Source organism: Anabas testudineus, chromosome 14 (genome assembly GCF_900324465.2).
Source record: "Anabas testudineus chromosome 14, fAnaTes1.2, whole genome shotgun sequence".
Lineage (NCBI taxonomy): Eukaryota > Metazoa > Chordata > Actinopteri > Anabantiformes > Anabantidae > Anabas > Anabas testudineus.
The window spans coordinates 7,407,226-7,427,918 of NC_046623.1; the positions used below are offsets into that span (position 1 = coordinate 7,407,226).

Sequence of the window (20,693 nt, forward strand, 5' to 3'; positions counted from 1 at the left end):
GCTACCATATAGTTCTGCCAGTGCACGAGGATGTTTATTAGTCTTTTTGCATTTACACCAGCTGCAATCATAACATTTGCAGTGGTTTTCCCAGTGTGCATGTGCAGACAGGACCTGAAAGTTCAACATAGCAAGTGACTACTCTTGTGGATTTAACACTGCTCCACCCTCAGGGACTACAAAACATATTTTCACCACCAATTCCCCAGAGCACCAAGTCAGTCACATTTCATATAGAAAGTTGATGTGGAGGGCTTGCAACTACCCTCGTGAGGCTGATCAGTTTTACTTAGCAAGCAGTATCCTGAACTTTAAACACTCATACAATCATTAACTAGTGATAAAAGGAGAGCATCAGCCAAAATGGAGACATCACAAAAATGCCCATTATTGTGTTGCTTTTTTTTGAAGGTTTTCCCTTTTAGAGCAAGATAGTGACCCTAAATATACATTAAAGTTAGTTCAAAACCTTTGAAAGGATTTCCAAATCAAAAGAACAGATCATATACAGCCTTTCTGTTCACAATAATTCTATGAAAAGACAAAATAATTAGCTTAATTTAAGGGACAGTTATGTATTTTTATTGTCATGTTGTTTATCTGTTATTCCATACTTTAATCCAGTTGTTTTCCAAGGTGGGGCCCTTCCAAAGAGTTGGAGAGCAATAATTAATGGTTGAGGATAGAAAAAAACTGCTGAACAAGGTGTACAAGTATTTTGTCAGAATCTGTGCTACTGTAGGTTGGATTACAGTGCAGAGTTTGACTGCAGAGATGTAGTCAACACTGACCCAGATGTTGTAGGTGAAATGTTAGGAGAGACAATAAACTATCCAGCTAAGGTCATCAGCAATCATGAAACCTGCCAAATCAGTCGACTGTTCATAATATCCCAGGAACATCAACTGCTGGCACTTACCGTGCTTCTCCTTTAAACACAGTAAGACCCTGGTTATTAACCACACAATCTCTGTGGAGAGAGATACCAATGTTAGTCACAAGGTCACAGTCGCAGCTGTTGAAAACAAACACACATCTAATGTAGACACGCAGTTGCGTTCAGGACTTCAGTAAAAACAGACACTGTACAGTTGTGAAGCTTAAGTTAGATCCATGCATTTCTTAGTATAAATAAACAACAAAGTTAAATGCATCAGATGAAACACAGTAAGACCCTGGTTATTAACCACACCACTGCAGCTTATTCAAGGAAGTCCTACAACTTAACGAGAGAGACACCACATGGAAAGATGTCAGACGCTGTCTCCAGCATAACAATTCACCAGTGGTTGGGTAGTTTGAGCCAAGGGGACAAAACCTGGACCCTGTTGGGCTCCTGTAAGTAACACATCCATAAATACAAACACGCATATTTGAGTTATACTGTTTTTATCTTGGAATTCACAGACACTCTTTCCATTTCTCAAGTATCTTGGTAGGATTTTATTTATTTAGCAATGGAACAGTGGTGTGTGGGTTTTGTTCTGGACAGCTCCTTTACAAAGTACATGATCCCTTGTCAGATTTGGTCAAAAATATGCCATTGTGTCTTTGTGATGGGGTGATTTTTGTGACTGTAGAAGTGCTCACCAGCTGTTAGATCAAGTTCATTTTTAAAACATCACAAGTGAATCTGCTAACAACTCACAAACATCAGAAACACGGCTGCCTCAGGTTTAACTTGTGACTATTTGGAGAGGCCCAATGTTTGGAAACCACTGCACTGAACTCAACTCAACATACAAGAGTAAAATGTTGATTGAACATTGTTGCATATTAGCAAACTAATAATGACACATATAATGAACTGGTACTGGTAGGGACATTTTATTGCAAAATAAGTCGTTTTAGAATACAAAGTACACTTAATGTACTTTTTCCTTGAATACAAGGCTTGAAATACCTTGTGATGTAATATTTTTTACATTGTTGAAGTACAACTTAAGGGCACAAATACTTGTGTGTGTATTTTGTGTATACTCGTTTTTAGATCTTGGTTTAGAACTTGTGAATGATAGTTTCAGATATACAAAATACAATTAATATATCTATAAGAAGTAAATAACATGGAAAATGTCTATAATTTGAATTTTACCCGGAAATAATTAAAATTGACATCTGAAAATCACCTTCCAGGCAACTAAAATGTACATAATTCATCTAATTACAAATGTGGAAACTTATATGGCTCAATCTTTATTGTCTTTGGCTGGAATTAAAAAGATAATCTTAATAATCCAAACTAATCTAAATAATCTTCTTAAATAATTAGATACTACGTCCACAAGATGGTGTCAGTGAGTAGAGGACTGACAGACTATTTAAAATGATCTTTACACTTTTCAGAAAAGCCTACAGCAGTTTAGTGCTGATTGACAGGGTGGGTGGACAAGTTACGTCAGGTGAGGTCATAGGCACCACCCACAACAGGTGGGGACAGAGGAGACACTTGTCCCGATCAAAGTTTAGTTTAATGAAACAGCATCGCGCAGGGACGTTAATCCACACCCAGGGACCCCCACAGAGGATTTAACACAGCAGAAATGTTTAATCCCGTGTTTCGGACGTGGCTTCTGTTTTTCCTGGGAGCGCTGGTGCCAGGTGAGAGGATCCACTTCCTGGAGAGAGTCCACTTTAAGAGACGCAGATCGGCGAGACTGGTCTTATTCTCCTCTATTCTCCTCGTAAAGTCTGATTCTAGTAAACGTTTTGTGGACAACTTTATGTTCGTTAGTTTGTTGAAGTAGTCACACGTCGACTTCAGGAGGTTGTAGTTTTTTGCTGAGGTGTCGCTTCACATCCTCTCCCAGACTCATATCCACATGTCGATGCACTTTGTTTCACGTCTTCTCCCTGATTAAGACATTATGTTTGCTGCCCCACTGCTAAATAGAAGAATAAATATCGTTGATTTGAGAAAATAATAATAATAACAACAGCAGAAACTGCAGCCTCCAGAGTGATCACACAGTTTAAAAGCTGCTGTAACAGACCTCCTTAGTTTTAAGCTTGGTAAACTTAATTTTTATTTTTTGTACCTGGTGGTACAATAATATGCAATTTCAATTTAATGTATGTTATTTGAAATATATCATGCAACATGTGTGACACTGAAGAAAGGAGAGTGCCTTTAAGACAGCTTGAATCACTTCCTCATCTAGGATCATAACATGGTCAAATTAAGTGGATATAATTAAAGAATTGTTTATGACCATGTGTCATTTTTTAATCTTAGCAGATCAGGGAGAGAACAGCTGCTAAATTGTAGTTAGTGTTGTGTACGTAACTATAGTATCTGTATGCAGTTATTAACCCATAGTTGTCAGAACTGCTTCTAAATAGTTTGAAGTATTTGCTCTCTCTGCATTTAAAGGAAGTTATGTGAAAAATCTGGTCACACAGTCTGAATAAGTGGCTGCGCAATAGATGGCAGGCAGCACAGTGAGCTGACAGTGTCACACTTTACTGCTACAAACACTCAACAGCAGAGATCTGAGCCACTTTGCTTTCAGCCTTCAAGCATGTTCCAATAAGCAGCGGTAAATAGAAATGGTGCAAACAGCTAAGGACAAGGAAATCAGAAAATAACTCCTGCATGTGTATGTATTTACAAATTAATGAGTGTGCTTTCTTACTCTGTTTTTGCTACAGGGGTGCGACATGTCAGTGGAATAGAAATATACACTCCAAGTGAGATTGAAGCGGTCAACGGGACGGATGTGAAACTGAAGTGCACCTTCAGCTCCACTCAGCCAGTGACACTCACTACCGCTGTGGTGTCCTGGAGCTTTCGCGGCATTAATTCAAAAGTTGATGAGTCGGTGGGTATAAACTGCATTTTTTATAAAATTATTTTTTTATTTATTTAGTGTCATTATTAATGAAACATATACAGTTGCAAGAAAAAGTATGTGAACCCTTTGGGATTACGTGGAGTTTTGCATGAATTGGTCCTAAAATGTGCTCCGATCTTCATCTAAGTCACAACAATAGAAGTTTGTTCACAGTCTGCTTAAAATATTACTACACAAACATTATATGTTTTCATGTTACAGAGTAACGCACACTTATTAATTTCTAAATACGTACACATTTTCATGTTTTTATTGAACATAAGATGTAAACATTCATCGTGCAGGGTGGAAAAAGTATGTGAACCCCTAGCCTAATGACTTCTTCAAGTGCTAATTGGAGCCAGGAGTGAGCCAACTTTGAGTCTATAAAAATACACACCAGTCTTGGGTTTACTGGTTTCAAAAAGCACTGCCTGATGTGAACCGTGCCTCGCAGAAAAGAGCTCTCAGAAGACCTACTATCAAGAATTTTTGATTTGCATTAAGCTGGAAAGGCTAACAAAAGTATGTCCAAAATTGACACAGACTGTGTTTTTCTATTTTTGTGACTTAGATGAAGATTAGAGCAGATTTTATGACCAATTCATGCAAAACTCCACGCAACTTCAAAGGGTTCACATACTTTTTCTTGCCACTGACACCTCATTGAAAAAAAAAACTGCACCTTTTGTGTGTATAAATTGCTGAGTCTATATTTAGGTTAGCAGGAGTGTTGCATCAGTTGGAGTCCTATACTTAGATTATTTTGTGTTTTGTGTTTGTGTCAGGTGTTTTACTACCAGGAGAGCGGACATCCTCCTTTAGAAGGGCGGTTTAAAGACCATGTGGTGTGGTCGGGGGATGTTCTGAAAAAAGACGCTTCCATCACTCTGCAAAAAGTGCAGCCAACCTTCAATGGTACCTACATCTGCCAGGTGCGCAACCGCCCAGATGTGCATGGCATCAGTGGGGAGATCACCCTAAAAGTCGTCGACAAAGGTTAGTCTGGCGCCAGTGCTTTTCTGTTATAGTCATTAATCTTTAGGGAAGATGAAAAGTGTCCAACTGCTTTCATCAGCATCTACAGCAAAAGAACAGTCAGAAATGTTGTTGGATGTTGACTTTATCGTATTTTTGCTCATCAGTTATTATCATTAGTGCTTTCATTATGTATCCAGAATATGTTATTTCATTGGTTCTGACACTTTGTCTTTTCTGTTTTGTTCCCTGCTGCTGCTTCCACCCACGTCTCTCTCTGGGTTTGGGTTTCATTTCTTCTAGTTTCCATGTCTGAGATTGGCATGCTGGCAGCAGCAGTTGGAGGTGCCTGTGCTGTAGTCCTGGTCCTCCTTGCTATAGTTGTGGCAGTGAGGTTCCACAGGAGAAAGAAAATGGAAAAGGATATTGAGCTGCACCACCCCAAGCCGGGTGTGTTGTGAGGAGGGAGCCTGGAGCTTCTCTGCTCCTCTCTTTCTCTGGATTGGTATGGAGCCTGAGTGGCTGGGAATTGGATGGGAAGGTATTTTTTTCCTTCCATATTTGTTCCTGCTGTGTGAAGCTAGAGGATTTGTACTTAAATTACTCCAATATTAGAGAATAATTTACAATCATTCCAATTTATTATGATACCAAAATTCTTATATATACACTTTTATACACTTTTATATGTTTTTTTAGTTGCATCACTGACATTAACTACTAACTTAATTTGAGATTGGAGAGTTGTTTGTTATCTTCCATTTGCAGAGCAGTGCTGACTGCACTAACTTACAGTGCTTTGTATTTAGTCTTAATTTGTTCTTCTGATTTAACAGTGGAATGACATATTAAACATGTTTCATTATTTTTCTTTTAAGAATTTGTTATCTTATTAAATTTTAAAGAATTCAGCTTTAACTAAACCATAATTTGAAGTGGTCTATATAAGTGGTTGTATCCCTACGAAGGGCAGCAGCACTTAACAACTGATGATTAAGATAAGTGGAAAATGTGCTTTTTTCTGTAGCAGCAGAAGCCACTGTTTCACAATTTGTCTCACTATAATTTCTAAATACAGGTGTGTGTGTGTGTGTGTGTGTGTGTTTGTGTGTTTTGCTGTACATTACCACTGTAACTTTGCTTCTTTGCACTAATTTGATTTCCATACAGCTACTGCTGGAAATCCATTGCCTCTGATCAATGTCATGAAAATTCATGAATTTTCACGTTTAACGAATGGACGATGGATTTTTAAAGAGCGTGAACAGTCTAATTTGGCTTATTGCTAATTTCGTTCCACACCAAAAGGCCCTGCTGAGAATATACAAAACAAAAGTTTCAGTAAGAAACTTACTGCCCTTACTAAGCTGTGCCTTGTTTCTACTGAGAGTTTTGAATGTTATAAATTGGTGCTGTCATTTAATTTAGGTTTTTAGAAAGTTGCAAATTTAGCAACGTGATATTTTTGTAGTAAACAAAGCAACATGGTTTCTGCCTTGACACCGCACAAGTGATTTTATATATAGTTTTTGTACATGTGTAAATAAAGAACTTTACTTTTTTAATAATTAATCTGTAAATGTGACATATCTCTTTGTTAAACTTTGAAATAAACGTTTTAATTATTAAGTAGCACGCAGTGCATTTTTGTTTAAATATGTGGAGTGTGTGGGAGCAGATCAGATCAGGTGAACAGACTGGGTGTGGGAGTGTGAAACACGAACTGTCATCCACTTCTGTCTGAGTCACAGTGACGCTTCAGAGCCCTCGAACAACGTATGTAGTATTGGAAACCTTTTTTCACTACAGTAAAATGGTTGAAGTTAAATCACTCTGGAAAAGCTGAAAGGGTCTTTTCACTGCAGTGATTGAAGCATAAATTCATAAAAATGAAACCTGGTGGTATCATGAACTCTACTTTTAGTCCTTGAATTAGTAATTGTCTGCTTACTTAAACCCAACCCATGCTCATATCTGTCCTCTTGAGAAAATGAAACAATACTCAAGTATGCTGTTAGCAGTTATTGGGACAGGGTGGAGAGGGACTCTAACCGGGGACATGTGGCAACCTGTATGTGACTGCACAAAGCTTTTGTTAATCCACACTTACTGTTTTTTCACCGTGCATGAAACGTCCTATGGGATGAAAACATGCCTTGTTCAACAGGTTCTTTCTTAATTTGAATCAGTTAAAGGCTGTTGCCAGATATAAGGCAATGGGTAATTTTAAGACACCCTCTTGCCAATAAATTAGTGTTAAGGAGAGGAGGGGCAGGGACAGGTAGTAACAAATACTGGGTAAGAAGTGCATGTTTTGGTGACAGTCAGTGTAACCTATAGCCTATCCATTATGACCTGCTATTCTGTATTATATTGCTTTTTCTGCAGAGGTCACTGACAGTTAATTTACCAGATAGTTTTCTTACTTTGATTCTGCCCTTAAGACATAACAACATGAAATCAGTGGCATATATCCTGTTTAACCTGTGGTGCCTTTCAAAAACACTTTTAGTTCGGGCCATGTGCCCAAAAATATCTACATAGTTCACATCTTTGCTTTATACTCCTTTCTGCCTCATTAATAATCTCACAAACCCCAAGTTTCGTCTTGTAACTCTGCTGCAGCCCACTGAAATAAAGCACTACACAAACTAACTGTACATTATGTGCAGTTGTTAATATAAGGTACTGATGGGAAGCATTAATGCGTTAGTATAAATGTGATAACCCATAGAAATACAATACTGTATATAAGTCAGGGGGTCCATTTTCTGGAGTACTTGGAGCACCTTTTGCTGATAATGTGTCTGTACTGCATTTTAATTGAGGCTTGCGGTATTCTGTTTTGTAATGGAGTACATCCACCGTGTTGCTTTGGTACTTTTGTCTACAAGTCAGCTAATCAGTTTTAGCTAAAAAGCTAGAATGCACACTTGCATTGCTCAGACTCATTAATGACCAATCAGAGCCGAGACGTGTGTCCTTGTCTCTTCCCTTAGGAGGAAGAGAGATTCTGCTGCAGCACGAGCAACTAAAACCTATGTGCTTTAACAGCTGATGGTGTATCTACACGTCAACTAAGAATAACAATATAGGTCACACTGAAATAAATATATTTACAGCACATGTTGTTTGATTGTCCAAGGTCCTGCTGTCTGCATGGGTACAGTTGTCCTGCGCAGGTCTGCAGCGGCACCCTGTCTTTCTGCAGCAAAATGCTTTTTTTTTTTTTTTTTTTTTCCTTGATGCAGTTCTGGAAGAGTTCCCACTGCTGCTGCATTGATACTCCAGTGGAGGGGCCTGGAGAGGAGAGCAGTGAGCCCGGCCACATTATTGCTCTGCTTAGGCCTCTACACCAATAAACCATCCACCCCACCTACAGTACAGGAATCTACCGTATGTATGTACTGTGTGAACGAGATAAATGATCCAGGTCATGGCTTTGTGTGTGTGTAATCCTTCTGTTTTGTTTGTTTGTTTTTCACGCTCTGCAGATGGCAGCTGAAATCAGCCTTAAAGTGTTTAATCAAACTCAACTTCTTGATACTGGTGTCTTTCTTTTGTTTATTCACTTCAGTCAGAACAAAATAAAAACTGTTTCACTAAATGACTCAAATGTCAGATTATAATTAAAATGAATTACACATAATGAATTAATACAATTATTAATTACGTGGTAACAATAATTATACATACTTAATACAAGAATAAAAAAGATATTGTAAACTTTGTGTTAGCTTTCCACCTTTAAAAACACATACCGCTCTTTAGACTCCAGTTCTGTACATAATAACCTGCTCAATGAATAATAGATCAGGGTGTCCTTAGAAAGTAAGTAAAATACATTGATGTAGTATCTTAGTCTCTTTAACATGGTTTTAATCAGCCAATGTGAAGTTCAGTGACACACCGATCTACCTGTTCTGCACGCAGCAACAACACCAGGAGATTTTGAATGTGTGCTTGTCCCTGTGTCCTCTGCCTGCATAACTGTACCTCGACTCAGATAACACACTCTGTCACATGGTCTCTACTGTATCCTTGTCCGAACTCGCAATTCTCCTTTACTCCAGTATGAAACTTAATTTCACCTTTTACTAACAATAAACTTCTACTATTGTTGTGCAGTCACTTCTTATTTCCAGTAATGGAGGCTGACACACGTATAGTCTTAAGTGGATAAAGGCAAAGTTAGTCAGATCTAAAAGTGACTAATCAAATCTGAAGACTCTGAGCTAAGCACTTCCTCTGTCATGTCCTGCAGTGAATAGTGCAGACACAAAGCACCCGTCAGCTGTTGTAGACTGATGTCTTTGTACATTCATGTGAAACTGAGCTGTCCTGTAGTGATGAATGACTGCACACACCACCTCGTATCATGAAGCACATGCAGCTGCATCACACTAATCAGAGAGTAATGAATGTACATGATGTACAAAAAGGTTTGACCTTCTAGGCTTTGAATGTGACACACATCACAAGCACATCAGTGATGGATGTGGATTTTGATTATTAAATGTGTCGGTAAAAAGAGAAAGATGGCCATAGAAAGACTAAAAAGACAAGGGGAGACAACAACAAGTCACATTGCATTTAAGACGTGATGTTTAAAAGTGTCAGTAGACTAAAGTATCTAGTGCTTTTCTTTATCATTTGTAGTTTTAATACATTCAAGGTGACGTTACCAGTGAAAGAATGTGTCTATTTATGAATGGGACGTCTCTATATGGGACTGTATTGTCTGTCCCAGTCCAGGAGCTGCATTACACAACCTGCACTGCAGAACTTTTCTCTGATCTTCACAAACACTCTGACAAAATTGCCTGAGTCTGCATACACACCCTGAGTCAGGAGACGGGGAGGAGGGTGAGGGAAAGGAGAGGTGGCAGAGAGAGGAGGAGTGAATGGGGGTGACGGAGGAGAGAAAGAGAACAAGAGGAGGCAGGTGAGGGCGGGGAGAAAGAGGCATCAGGGGGAAGCTGGCATTTATCCAACAGATAGGATGGGGGGGGGGGGGGGGAAGTTAGCCGGAAGGACAGGGCAGAGAGAAGATTCAGCTTCACCGAGGCTCTGCTGAGGAGGAAAGAGAGCAGCGGCTTCCCCCCCCCCTCTCTCCATCTGTCTCTCTACTTTTCTGTCTATCCTTCTGTATGTCTCCCCGCTCTCCTCTCTAGCTGTCGCTCATCCTGGCTGCTGTTGCAATGTGGCTGTCTCTGCAGTGAACGCGTTGGCTTGTGGATTCTCACTGAGTGAACCCTGACTGTGTGCAGTGAGAGTTTGCCGCTCCGCTGCTGTCCTGACGACACTGACTCAGCTGTAAAAGCTGCCTGCCAGCCCCCGGGTGAACACCGGCTGTGGGAGCAGGTAGGCAAGACAAAACTTAAACTGTTCTTACCTTCAAATGATGTTCTGCCTTTCAGAAACATGATCAAACTTAAAGTGTCACGGTATGTGCAGGTCCACATGTGTAGGAACCGCTGTATCTGTAAAGAAAATAACTTTTTACTGTGCAGTCTGTGTTTTTATTGAGAGTCAGTGTCCTTGGATGATTTTCAGTTGATTAACTTTTTTTCCCTTCTGTCTCTGTTTCTCTTTCCCACCTCTTCCCTTGCCCTCTGTCTAACCCACTGTCTTTTCCACAGTGCTGTAGGGGCTGATAACTGGCCTCACCACCCCTGGGACTACTATAAGTGCAACACTGGGACATTTTGTTTGCCTCCAGATTTAATCCAGTTTACCAGAGAGAGGCAGACGTTTGCTAAGGGATATTCTACTAGTTATCCAGATTCAGGGCTGGATCCTGCAGCACTATTTGTTTTGGAGCAGATCTGGCTGCCATGGAGGTCCAGTGGACTGGGGTTAAACCCCCAAAGCTGGGCCCTCCACACACCATCGTTGGCCTGATTTTCTTTGTGCTGCTTGGTAACGTCTTTTTCTCACTTCCCTATTCACTGCTCACTACACACCATCAGCTTTGGTTTGCTCTGTGGTCATTTCGCCAGCACTCAACAGTTTCTCCTTTTTGAAATACCAAAAGTCAAATGTGCATCATCATCAGTTTGATCTGTATGCAGAGTAATTAGGGCTGTCCTTTTCCAGTTTTAAGGTTGACATTCATTATTCTGACCAACGTATTCTACGTTTTAATAGTGGTTACAGTGGGTTGAGCAAAAAGTGTTGCTGGTTTTACAGCAAACACATCAGGATGAGACATCAACAATTTTATATTGACTGGAACAAGCTTTGTAGCTGAGTTGTAAATATTGTTGTAATCTAATAGTTTGCCATTGTTTTTGATTGGTTTGGACTGAGATTATACTTTATGTCTACATTAAGAAATGTCTGCAGAATTAAGTGACCCTGTGAGGTAGATATGTATCTGCAGTAATTAAGCAACAGAGTCCCTCAGAGCAGTGTCCAGCACAGTGACGTACAGTAGGTATCTGGACGGGACACTGTTGCAGAGTTGAAGCTGACTACGGTGATAGCCTCTTACCATGTGAGTAACATAATACACAGCAAAAAATGCTGATGCTGGATTATGCGAACCCTAGATGACATCCCATTAGGATCCACTTTCAGTCATACTTTTGTGGAGTGAAAAATACTTACTGTTAGTACTGGAAAAGAACTGCGTCTCCTGCGTCCTTCATTCATTATTTTCATACTCGCTGGACCTACATTCAAACCTTACATAATGTTGTAATGTAAGGTCATATGAATATGAATTTTAAAGTGATGAGAGAAATTCGCTAAGATGCCTGAACTTTCCAGTGGCATTTTGAAATCTCAACAATTAATTCATAAATTTTTCAGAACCATAGTAGCTATTTCTTGGTCACAGGTGCAATCTTTATTTAGAAAAAAAACTGTCCACCTGCAACAACAACAACAACAACAACAAAATGCAATGCAGGTACTTATTGGCAAACACAGCTGGTGAAAGCGAAAGATGCTTACATCAGTTAAAAAACACCAACTGTAAGCATCAAACTTATTTTCTTATGTTTCATTAATATCTGAACTATCTGACTTTTTCTTGTCTGTTTTGTGATTTAGACTTATTTTTTTTGTAAATACTAGCGTAGATATTTTTGTATTCATCAAAAATAAAACTATTGTACTAAAGTTGACATATGTGGGCTAGAAACTGGAGCACCGTCGTTCTACTTTTACCTGAAGCACAAAGATAAGACTTTAATTGCAAACCAGGATAAGAAATTCCTAAAGACAATGTACAGTAGGCTACTGATTAATGGAGACCAAAAAAAAAAAAAAAGAGAGAAGAGCAGGTTCCTAAAAGAAATGATACTTTATTCTTGTATTTCTACTTGTTATTTTCTTTGTCTCTTGCCAGCAGCTTCACTAATGTGTTAGAAACAGGGGGCTCTTTAGGAATACAGAGTCAGAGAAAAGAAGTTGAAAACAATGAAATGAGAATATTACAAAAAAATGCGTGCAAGGAAAGAGAGCTGATGCTTTGTCTCTCCCGTCACTGATTCTGTGACTGTTTCTGCAAGCTCACTGTGCTGCATTGGACCAGCTGAGGCGAAGGCTGGAGGGAGTGAGTTTGCAATACAGCACGAGCGAGGTGATAATGAATCGCTTACATTTTTACATTACACTATGCAGTCCTTCGCTGTTTGCTGCTGTTACTCTTATTTGTGGCGATGGTGCTTGTCAGGTGTCGACCTTGACTCCATGTTATCAACACAGTGAAACACAGTGTGCACGAAACAGGCAGGAGAATCGTGGCACAGCTGGAAAAGAGCATAACATGTTAGAGCCAGTCCTGCAACCATTGATCATATTCAAGTGTATGTTAGGAGTGTTATGTCTGTATAACCTCTGCATCTGTGTACTGCTGTAGTTCTGCACAGGACCTTGTCAGCACAAAGTTTAAACCTCACACACTAGAGGGAAGCATTAAGCACGGTGGTGTAAAAGAGGGAGAGAACAGATTTAGTCTGCTGAAATTACATGCTGTAACCATGACCTTGAAACATGCCTGACAAGACACGCCAGCTGATTGTGAAAGTGGGATACCTGCTACGCCTAAAGGTAATCAGAAAATGGGAAATGACTTTTTGTGACCCATTTTGAAGGGCGCATATAAGATAAGAGAAGTCTTATGTGAGCATTGAACGTCAGCGCGATGGTGTACACAAACAAAGTCGCAAGGAACAGCAGCAAATTTGCATTCGCTCTTCTTTACGCTAATCTCACAGCAAGGACTTTATGGTGTTGTGTTACAGAGGGTTTGACTCCTCTGAATAGACGCAGTATGTTACAAGAGAAGAAAGAAAATTTAACTTGCCCATCAAATTGTCCTATTCCGAACAATATTAGTATGTTTTTGAGTGCTAGTCTTGCATTCCAGTATTGTTGTTGTGCATGAGGCAGATTAACTGTCACTGACCATGAACTTTTACTCAGTCTATTGATAAAGACCAGACTGACATGTTGTACAAGCCGGCACATGTTCTGTAGGGCCTATTAAATGTTTAGGATTGTGTAATACGAGATACTGAGAAAATTTCAAGCCATTAAAAGCCATTCATCTATGTTTTTCTCAAATGAAACAAACAAGACAGAAGTCGTCGATTGTTATTTACACACAGCACAAGATGATTCTTCCACTGTACAGACGTATCTTGTGTTTTGTATTCCTGCTTCCATATCAGGTGTGTGGTATGCTCAGGCCCTCGAGATGTCTGTGGGCAAGATTCCCTTCCTGGAGGCGGTGAATGGCAGCACAGTCGTGATACCTTGCACATACGCAAGCTGCATCGGCATCAAGAACCTGTACTTCAACTGGCAGTTCAATGACAATGGTACCATGCAGAAAGTAAGGCTGTTTTGTCTGAAACAAAGAGTTGTGTTCGGGTTTTTGGTCGTTTATTTACTATACGTGGTCATTTTGATTGATTTACATCTTGCTGGTCCACTTAGGTGTGTGAGTCTGTGATCCCATCAGAGGGCATCGAGCCACATGTGAGTATATATCGAGAGCGGGTAGAGTTTGTGGGGAAAAATCACAACAACAACATTTCCATCTTGCTGTGGAACATCACCTTCGAGGACGGAGGAGAGTACACCTGTTTTGGACGCAACCCAAAAGAGAAGGACAAGAACCACAGTGCCATTTTCAACCTCATTGTGGTGGATGAGTGTGAGTAGTTAAAGTAAATGCTAGTGTGTTCATACATTATGTAATTTATTTTCCTTTCCTTATGCATAAATACAACACAGTGAACAGTAAAACTGTACTACATACGTCTAAAAGCGCCAAAATCAAGTGATGGTTCTTAATCCTGCTGTTTATCTTTTATATTTGCATTTTTATGTATCAGGCAGAGATAGCAGTCTGAGTCAACCTCTAATCTCATGTTAAGGCACCAAGCTATCTTGTGTAAGAAGGCCTTTTAACATCACAGAAGGTAGCCTGGGCTCCCTACTGTAGTGCTGTGGTGCATATATTCTTATCTTAAAATAAACTCCAGGCTTATTCTTCTGTTAATGCATACAGTGAGGGTGGTGGACAACACGCTGACCATCATAATAGCATCAGCTGTAGGTGGAGCCATCGCGTTGTTGATGGGCTTCATGTTGCTCAAGAACTTGACCCTCTTTGTTCTCGCCAAGCTTGAGGAGAAAAAGTGAGTTTTCAGAACCACTTGGATATTTATCAGCAATGCAGGCATTTCATACTGTTTCATCAGAGTACACTGAGATAGCTCACATTCTGTAAGACTGATGTAGTTTTTAAATAATGCAAGCTTGAAATGTTTATTTGAGCTACTCTGTTTCTACAGTTTTAACTTTGTCTTGTCTTTTCCTCCTACACTACTGTAGTAAGGAGTGCCTTGTAACGTCATCAGGGATAGACAACACAGAAAATGGCCTCTCAGGATCCAAAGCTGATTCAAAACCAACACCAAAAAAGAAATGAGAAAATGCATGTGTAGAAAAGCTAAGAAGTATTCATTCATATACCTTCTTTGCATATATTTATATATGCACATGTGTGACAAATGCAAATTGATTTTGTCTGTCTGGCTGTGGGAATATACAGTACAAGTAAAAGTGCACACACTGCTACAACATAGGCACAGTGTGCAGATGATATACAGATGTGCAAAGCACACACAATTATTTAAAATGTGCACATAATATAATCATTTTCATTTAAAGGATAATTTTACCAGAGACACTTGAGTCTGCATTGTGTAGAATTAACATTTTCTCTTATAATGTATATATTTACATCCCATCTCCAATCTAACGTCCCTATCTAACTCTTTTTTCCACACTGATCAGTACATTACTAGAAAAAAATAGATTAAAGGTGTTATTATTATTATTTTTTATGTAGTTGAGGAGCAGTCACAAATGAGGGATGTGATACAATAAGTAGTTGTAGTAGTGAGCTAAGTTTATTTAACTTAGGAACTAATTAAAGTTAAACTACAGTAGTTGAGCTGAACTTGAGAAAACAAGATCAGTCAACTCAAGAAATGTAATTAATTTGAATGTCATCTGAAGATGTAGTCAGCATATATTTAGTTTTACATTGTTTGTTTAATCAGTCAGTTCCTCATTTGTTCATTTGTCATGAAGGGTTTTGCATTTGTGAAAGTGATTTTGCACTAAAATCAGTACAAAGACAACAACCTTCATTACTTCTAGTATTTTGTTACAGTGTGTCTGCAAATATGGAGGAAATGCAACACTAACCTTTATCATTAGCAAGAGGTTAGGATGATGGATAGAAACAATATTATGAATATTATATATATTGAATATATATTATAAAAGATCATTTATAAATGTGTTCTTCAAACTACAAAACAAGGAGGCTCTAAAGACATTTGACTTCCCAGCAATGCATGCTGGGAAATCATTTAATGATTCAATAAACTCTGAGCAGTTCAGTCATTGAACTTATAGTTTCAAGTTGAATGACTTCAAGTGAGAACAAATCATGTTTGTAAAGTGGTCACTCTAAGTTGAATTAAATTAGTAAAATATTCAGTAATATTCACATTAAGTTAACAAGAAAAGCTCAGTTAATTCCACTAAATTCCTATATAACAATGTCCATATCTCTGTCTCTGGTGAAATCTTTATTCCCAAGTTGTCTCTGCTTAGGCTGTGGGACTGAATATTCATTTTAAAAAACTCACTGGTCTGGCAACAGACATGAAGGACACACCCTTAAACATAACACAAGGTTTAATTTAACCAATCTACTCCCCACTGTTACCGCTGACTCTGCTTGGATGGGATTTGATGACAGACTGATCTCATTATCTAATAATAATAAGATCAGTCAGTCTAAAAACCCTTTGATGATGCTGCTTTTAAAGCTATAACAAAGTGTTACTTAGTGTCTTTAACTAAGCTTTTTTTTTAAACCCAGAATTATTTTGTCTCATTTTGTGTTTGTACTTTGAGTATTACATGTTACCACAGAGTAGCTACATATACAGTGATTATTCAGTGAGTATAAGCTAAGTGAATAAGCTCTAAGCTGTATTTCTCTTGTTGATGTTTTCTTTTCAAACTAATTACAGTAAAACCAAATTTTGTGCACATTCTATTGAATTTTACTGCATATATTTTATGTGCACTGCTGTATGAATCAATCAATAAAATAGGCAAACAGTTGTGTGTCAGAGCACTATCCGAATTAATCTGCTGCCTTGGATCAATTATTGTCTATTGCCACAGCCAGAATACATAAAAAAATAATCTTTGACTGTTTTTCATCTGGAGTTAAAACAAAAATACTTCTTTGTTTAGGTGCTTGAAACAGAGAATAATGCAAAGTAGTATGAATTGGGCTGAATTCTGCTTTTGCTAAAAAAAAAACACACATTTGCGTTAGCTTTTCAGTAACATGGGGAATTGAATCAAAACCCGTGTTTGATTTTGAAATGACCGACCAATACAAGTGGTTCTGTCTGACACATCTTCTCGTGAGTTTGTAGCTGCTTTACGCAAAAACGCTTAACATGTTTTCCGATTCATTCGAACAACCGTAGTAAAACAGGTGATTTAAGTAATATTAATACAAAGACCACACTGAAAGAACATTATAGGATTCAGCCCAGTTCTTCATCCTGTAACTTCTCTTTGCTTGATAAGTGCTTCTATGCTCCTCTGTCTGTGAAATGATATACAACTCTCCAACCCTCCCCACCTCGGACAAACTAAAAACCCTTTGATGATGCTGCTTTTAAGGCTATAACCAATACATTTTAAGCATGTGCAACACGAGGCAGATTTTAGATGCAGTGCTTGAGAACAAACATTTTGGAGAAACACCTTCTAATATACTAACACAGGCAGCATCAGCTCTGAGGTTACCTTTAAAGGATATCTTGTGCCATGCTAATTTCATTGTGCTAACCCTGGCTGAGGCTAAGCACCAGTCAGTGATGTGGCCCCGGATACTGTTTGCCTGGATAAGGTTTGCTTAGTATGTGCCTCTTCATTGAAATTGCTTGTTTCTCCTAAATACTGATAAACATTCATTTAGTCAGTGTTTTACTCTTTGCAATAACTAATTTTTACCTGCTGCACTGCAGTGAAAAACATAAACCTCAGTGCCCTTCCCATGCATACAGTAAATGATCCATGATTTCATAGTTTAAATGGGCTGGTATGTCAGATATCAGGCTGAGTAGGGGGGCTGTCGTTCAAGTATTAACCCCATTCAAGCAGGAAATAAGGGAAGTGATGCTCTCAGTGTAGCCTACTGACTGTGCCAAACGTGGATTGTATGCCTACAAAGCATCACATCAGGAGATGAAAGTATCTGCACCAAACCAAAACAGCAAAATAACATGTTGATGATGCATATACAATGTACATCTTTTGCACATTTGAGACACTGAATGTCTGGCTTTTAAAAAATACCTCTGGAGAGTGGGAAAGATATGTGATTAATTTCTGTGTCAGGTCAGATATAAATGTACCTCCCAGGTCGCAACAGGTGTGAAAGTAGCGTGAAGGTGTGAAGGTGGTTTTGTGAAACTCTCTGTCAGGCTAGTAACAATGTGCCTCCAGTCTTTAATCACTGACTTGAAGAAGTATATTATAATGGGGTTGTATTCTGCACTTTAAAAAATGTATATATTTTTGTGTATGTATGATCCAGATCTGTGTTCTCACATCGTCCATCCAAGTCAGACAAGAAGAATTTAGATTCTCCCATTAAATTAAATGGTGTTGTTAGTTTTCATTTAGTTTTCACTTGTCATTTTGGGGAATATGCTTATTTGCTTTTTTTTCTGAGATTTGCAGTGGATGAGAATCGTTACACCGCTCTTCTTTTAGTCCACTGAAATTGAAATCATGGTCAAAAGAAGGTTAACTTAGCTTAGCAGACTGGAAACAAGAGGTAAGATTGTCAGGTTATACATAAAGGTAAAAAGTAGCCACCTGCTAATCTCTGTTTCCCGTCTTTATAATTAGCTAAACTAACTGATTTCTTGCTGTGTGGACTTGAGAGTGGGTTTAACCTCCTCATCTGTGTAATTCACAGCAACAAGGCGGGTTTTTTAATATCTTCCCATGTCATAGGATTTTTGGAAACTATTTCTGGTACAGCAGCTTCAGGAAATATGAAATGTGGTACTGTACATTTGTTATAAGTTTGTTTACCTTGTTTTTGTTAAAATCCACTCAGTAATTTGATCTTCATTTTGTGGCTGGGACTTTAGAAACACAAGTACAAAGTTTTGCAGGATCATGAAGTCAAATCTAAGAGTAGGAGAGAACAAGATTTGATTTGACTGAATTCCCGTCCTCACTGACTCAGTGAATCGAGAAAACATGCGTTTTAGGTTAATGTTGAGATTGTATCAGTGAGCACCTTATGATGACAAACAACTCTATGCAAATCACAACAGTTTGTGAATACAGTTTGTCACACTGCACCGTTGATTTACTGTAACAGTTTCGTAAGCAATACAACCGTAGCAGATGTCCTGTATCAGGGAGTCGTGATGATGAGATGCAGGGTGAATGGAGAACATCCAGAGAGGAGCAGGGGGTGGACCGGAGCCCCTGTACTTGATCAGACCCTACAGAGCGAATAGACTTGCCAAGTCATACTCCGCTTCTGCTGTCTGCACACAAATATATAGCTTTAATGTTCCTGCTTACTCTCAAATGATGTCCCCGTTTGCAACTTCTCATCCATGTAAATCAGCTCTTTATCTCTTTATTACAGAAACTTGAAATCGAATAAAGTTTTGAATAAAATCTGTTGTGTCGTTCTGTTTGTATATGAAGTTAAACGTTGGCGAACATGAAAAATGTCTTCAAAAGGTCACTGGTTTTATACACAGAGAACAGTTTTCCAGTTAGGGTGCTACTGCTGCCTTAGTACCACTGAGAGCGTTCCTACAATCATAAGAGCTACTCCTCTGTTCTTCTGGGGGAACATTAGGGTTTCATCAGAGTTATCTTAGCTTGAGGTTAAAGACCACTAAATTTGGGAGGTCTTCATTTTAAACTGCGTGAAGCTTAAAAGATATGGATTAAAAGTACAGACATGAACGAATCAAGCATACCAGAAAACTGCATTATGGGAAGTGCAGTGTTTTTGGAACATGGCACCCAGGACTACAAGTCAAGTAGTTGACACTACACTAATTTTGTAATTACATTTTGATCTATTCATTTTTAGTGGTGAACCTCGCTTTTCCATTCCATCATTGGTTGAACTTGTCGTGTTCCTGATTTAGCAAAAAGTATTACATAAAAACTAAATCTTGTTTATTTGGGGGGGTCTTGTTTAATCTTGCGTGGATGTGGTATGTATTAAACTGCATGTTTCTGAGTTTCAGTCACACTGTGACTGTCTCGCTCTTTATAATTTCAATGAAAGCATCATATAAACTTTATAAAATAGCACATAATGAGAAATCTTGTTATTTATTTTATAATTCCAGTTACTTCACACAAAACAAGTTTTCTTACATAATTTACAAAGTAGCTTATACTTCAAAAATGTACTACTACAAAGATGCACTTTGTATATATAATCAAGGATATATATAGATTTGTATATACTATAGCAAACTAAATGGGCTTGTGTGCAGAATGTGCAGAACTTGGCTCACTTGCATGTCTACTTAGAGTTCAACCAGCAGATGTCAGCAGAGGCCTACATGAGTGAGAAGCTTGAACCTCAGATAGACAGATGAGATCAGCCAGCAAACCGTACAGGAGATGCTGCACGTCTTCCCTTCATGGCTGTTAAGGTTCAAAGTGGGCAAAGTTTGAATGAGTGACCTCTGAGCTCTGAGCACCATACACATATTTTAAATTTTACCAATCACTACCTCAGTGACTGCCACTGGCAGACTTAGACTTGTCTTTCTGTGAGTAGGCTCAGTGTGAAAACATCTACTTTCATACAATTCTAACAACTGCCTCACTTACAAACAGGTTAGATGTGATGCAAATCATGTAAAGTAATAAAATACACAATAATCTACTTCTTAAAAATACCAGATTCTACACAACCTCTCAGGGCCTGTTGTGTGACGTGTTAATTTTTCTGAGACATATAAAAACATACACGTTAATGCATCTGCAACAAAATGTTAAAGCAAGTCAGGTGTTCCTTTAATATTAGCACATTTAAGATTTACCATAACATTTAAAGACCTTTTTACTGTGGTCACTGTCCGTCCTCTGTAAAATAAATCAGACAGCCTCCTTCTTGCACAAATTTCCATTATACTCAATGAAATTAAATGTCTTGTCACAATGTAGTCTTTTATTTTACGTTGGATCTTGAACAGAGCAGCTGAATGTGCAGCGGCTGTTGCAGGAGAGGATCGCTTTTCACATCTACCACCA

The 20,693-nt window shown here is 38.6% G+C and overlaps 2 protein-coding genes across 4 annotated transcripts; both read left to right on the forward strand.

The window, feature by feature from the left end:
- The first annotated feature begins 2,423 nt into the window (after positions 1 to 2,423).
- On the forward strand, positions 2,424 to 6,440 carry mpzl2b (myelin protein zero-like 2b). The gene is made up of 4 exons (XM_026371671.1): positions 2,424 to 2,601; positions 3,652 to 3,821; positions 4,622 to 4,832; positions 5,115 to 6,440. The coding sequence occupies exons 1-4, from the start codon at positions 2,544 to 2,546 to the stop codon at positions 5,270 to 5,272; spliced, it is 597 nt and encodes a 198-aa protein (XP_026227456.1). The 5' UTR covers positions 2,424 to 2,543; the 3' UTR covers positions 5,273 to 6,440.
- A 3,424-nt stretch (positions 6,441 to 9,864) lies between these two features.
- Positions 9,865 to 19,040, forward strand: scn4bb (sodium channel, voltage-gated, type IV, beta b). 3 transcript variants are annotated; one of them, XM_026371669.1, is made up of 6 exons: positions 9,865 to 10,175; positions 10,454 to 10,733; positions 13,496 to 13,659; positions 13,764 to 13,983; positions 14,341 to 14,470; positions 14,667 to 19,040. In XM_026371669.1, exons 2-6 carry the CDS (start codon positions 10,649 to 10,651, stop codon positions 14,761 to 14,763), a joined length of 696 nt encoding a protein of 231 aa, XP_026227454.1. In that variant the 5' UTR covers positions 9,865 to 10,175; positions 10,454 to 10,648; the 3' UTR covers positions 14,764 to 19,040. The 3 variants fall into 3 exon arrangements, with proteins under 3 accessions (XP_026227454.1, XP_026227455.1, XP_026227453.1); XM_026371670.1 differs by lacking the exons at positions 9,865 to 10,175; positions 10,454 to 10,733 and adding an exon at positions 11,605 to 12,872; XM_026371668.1 differs by lacking the exons at positions 9,865 to 10,175; positions 10,454 to 10,733 and having other exon boundaries at positions 11,605 to 13,659.
- Positions 19,041 to 20,693: the final 1,653 nt, after the last annotated feature.

Excerpts from the sequence above, each read along its gene's own strand:
- mpzl2b (XM_026371671.1), top strand. The coding sequence starts at position 2,544 with ATGTTTAATCCCGTGTTTCGGACGTGGCTTCTGTTTTTCCTGGGAGCG. Across the intron at positions 2,602-3,651 it reads CCTGGGAGCGCTGGTGCCAG|GGGTGCGACATGTCAGTGGA; the intron begins GTGAGAGGATCC and ends TTTTTGCTACAG. Across the intron at positions 4,833-5,114 it reads CCTAAAAGTCGTCGACAAAG|TTTCCATGTCTGAGATTGGC; the intron begins GTTAGTCTGGCG and ends CATTTCTTCTAG.
- scn4bb (XM_026371668.1), top strand. The coding sequence starts at position 13,375 with ATGTTTTTCTCAAATGAAACAAACAAGACAGAAGTCGTCGATTGTTAT. Across the intron at positions 13,660-13,763 it reads ACAATGGTACCATGCAGAAA|GTGTGTGAGTCTGTGATCCC; the intron begins GTAAGGCTGTTT and ends TGGTCCACTTAG. Across the intron at positions 14,471-14,666 it reads GCCAAGCTTGAGGAGAAAAA|TAAGGAGTGCCTTGTAACGT; the intron begins GTGAGTTTTCAG and ends ACACTACTGTAG.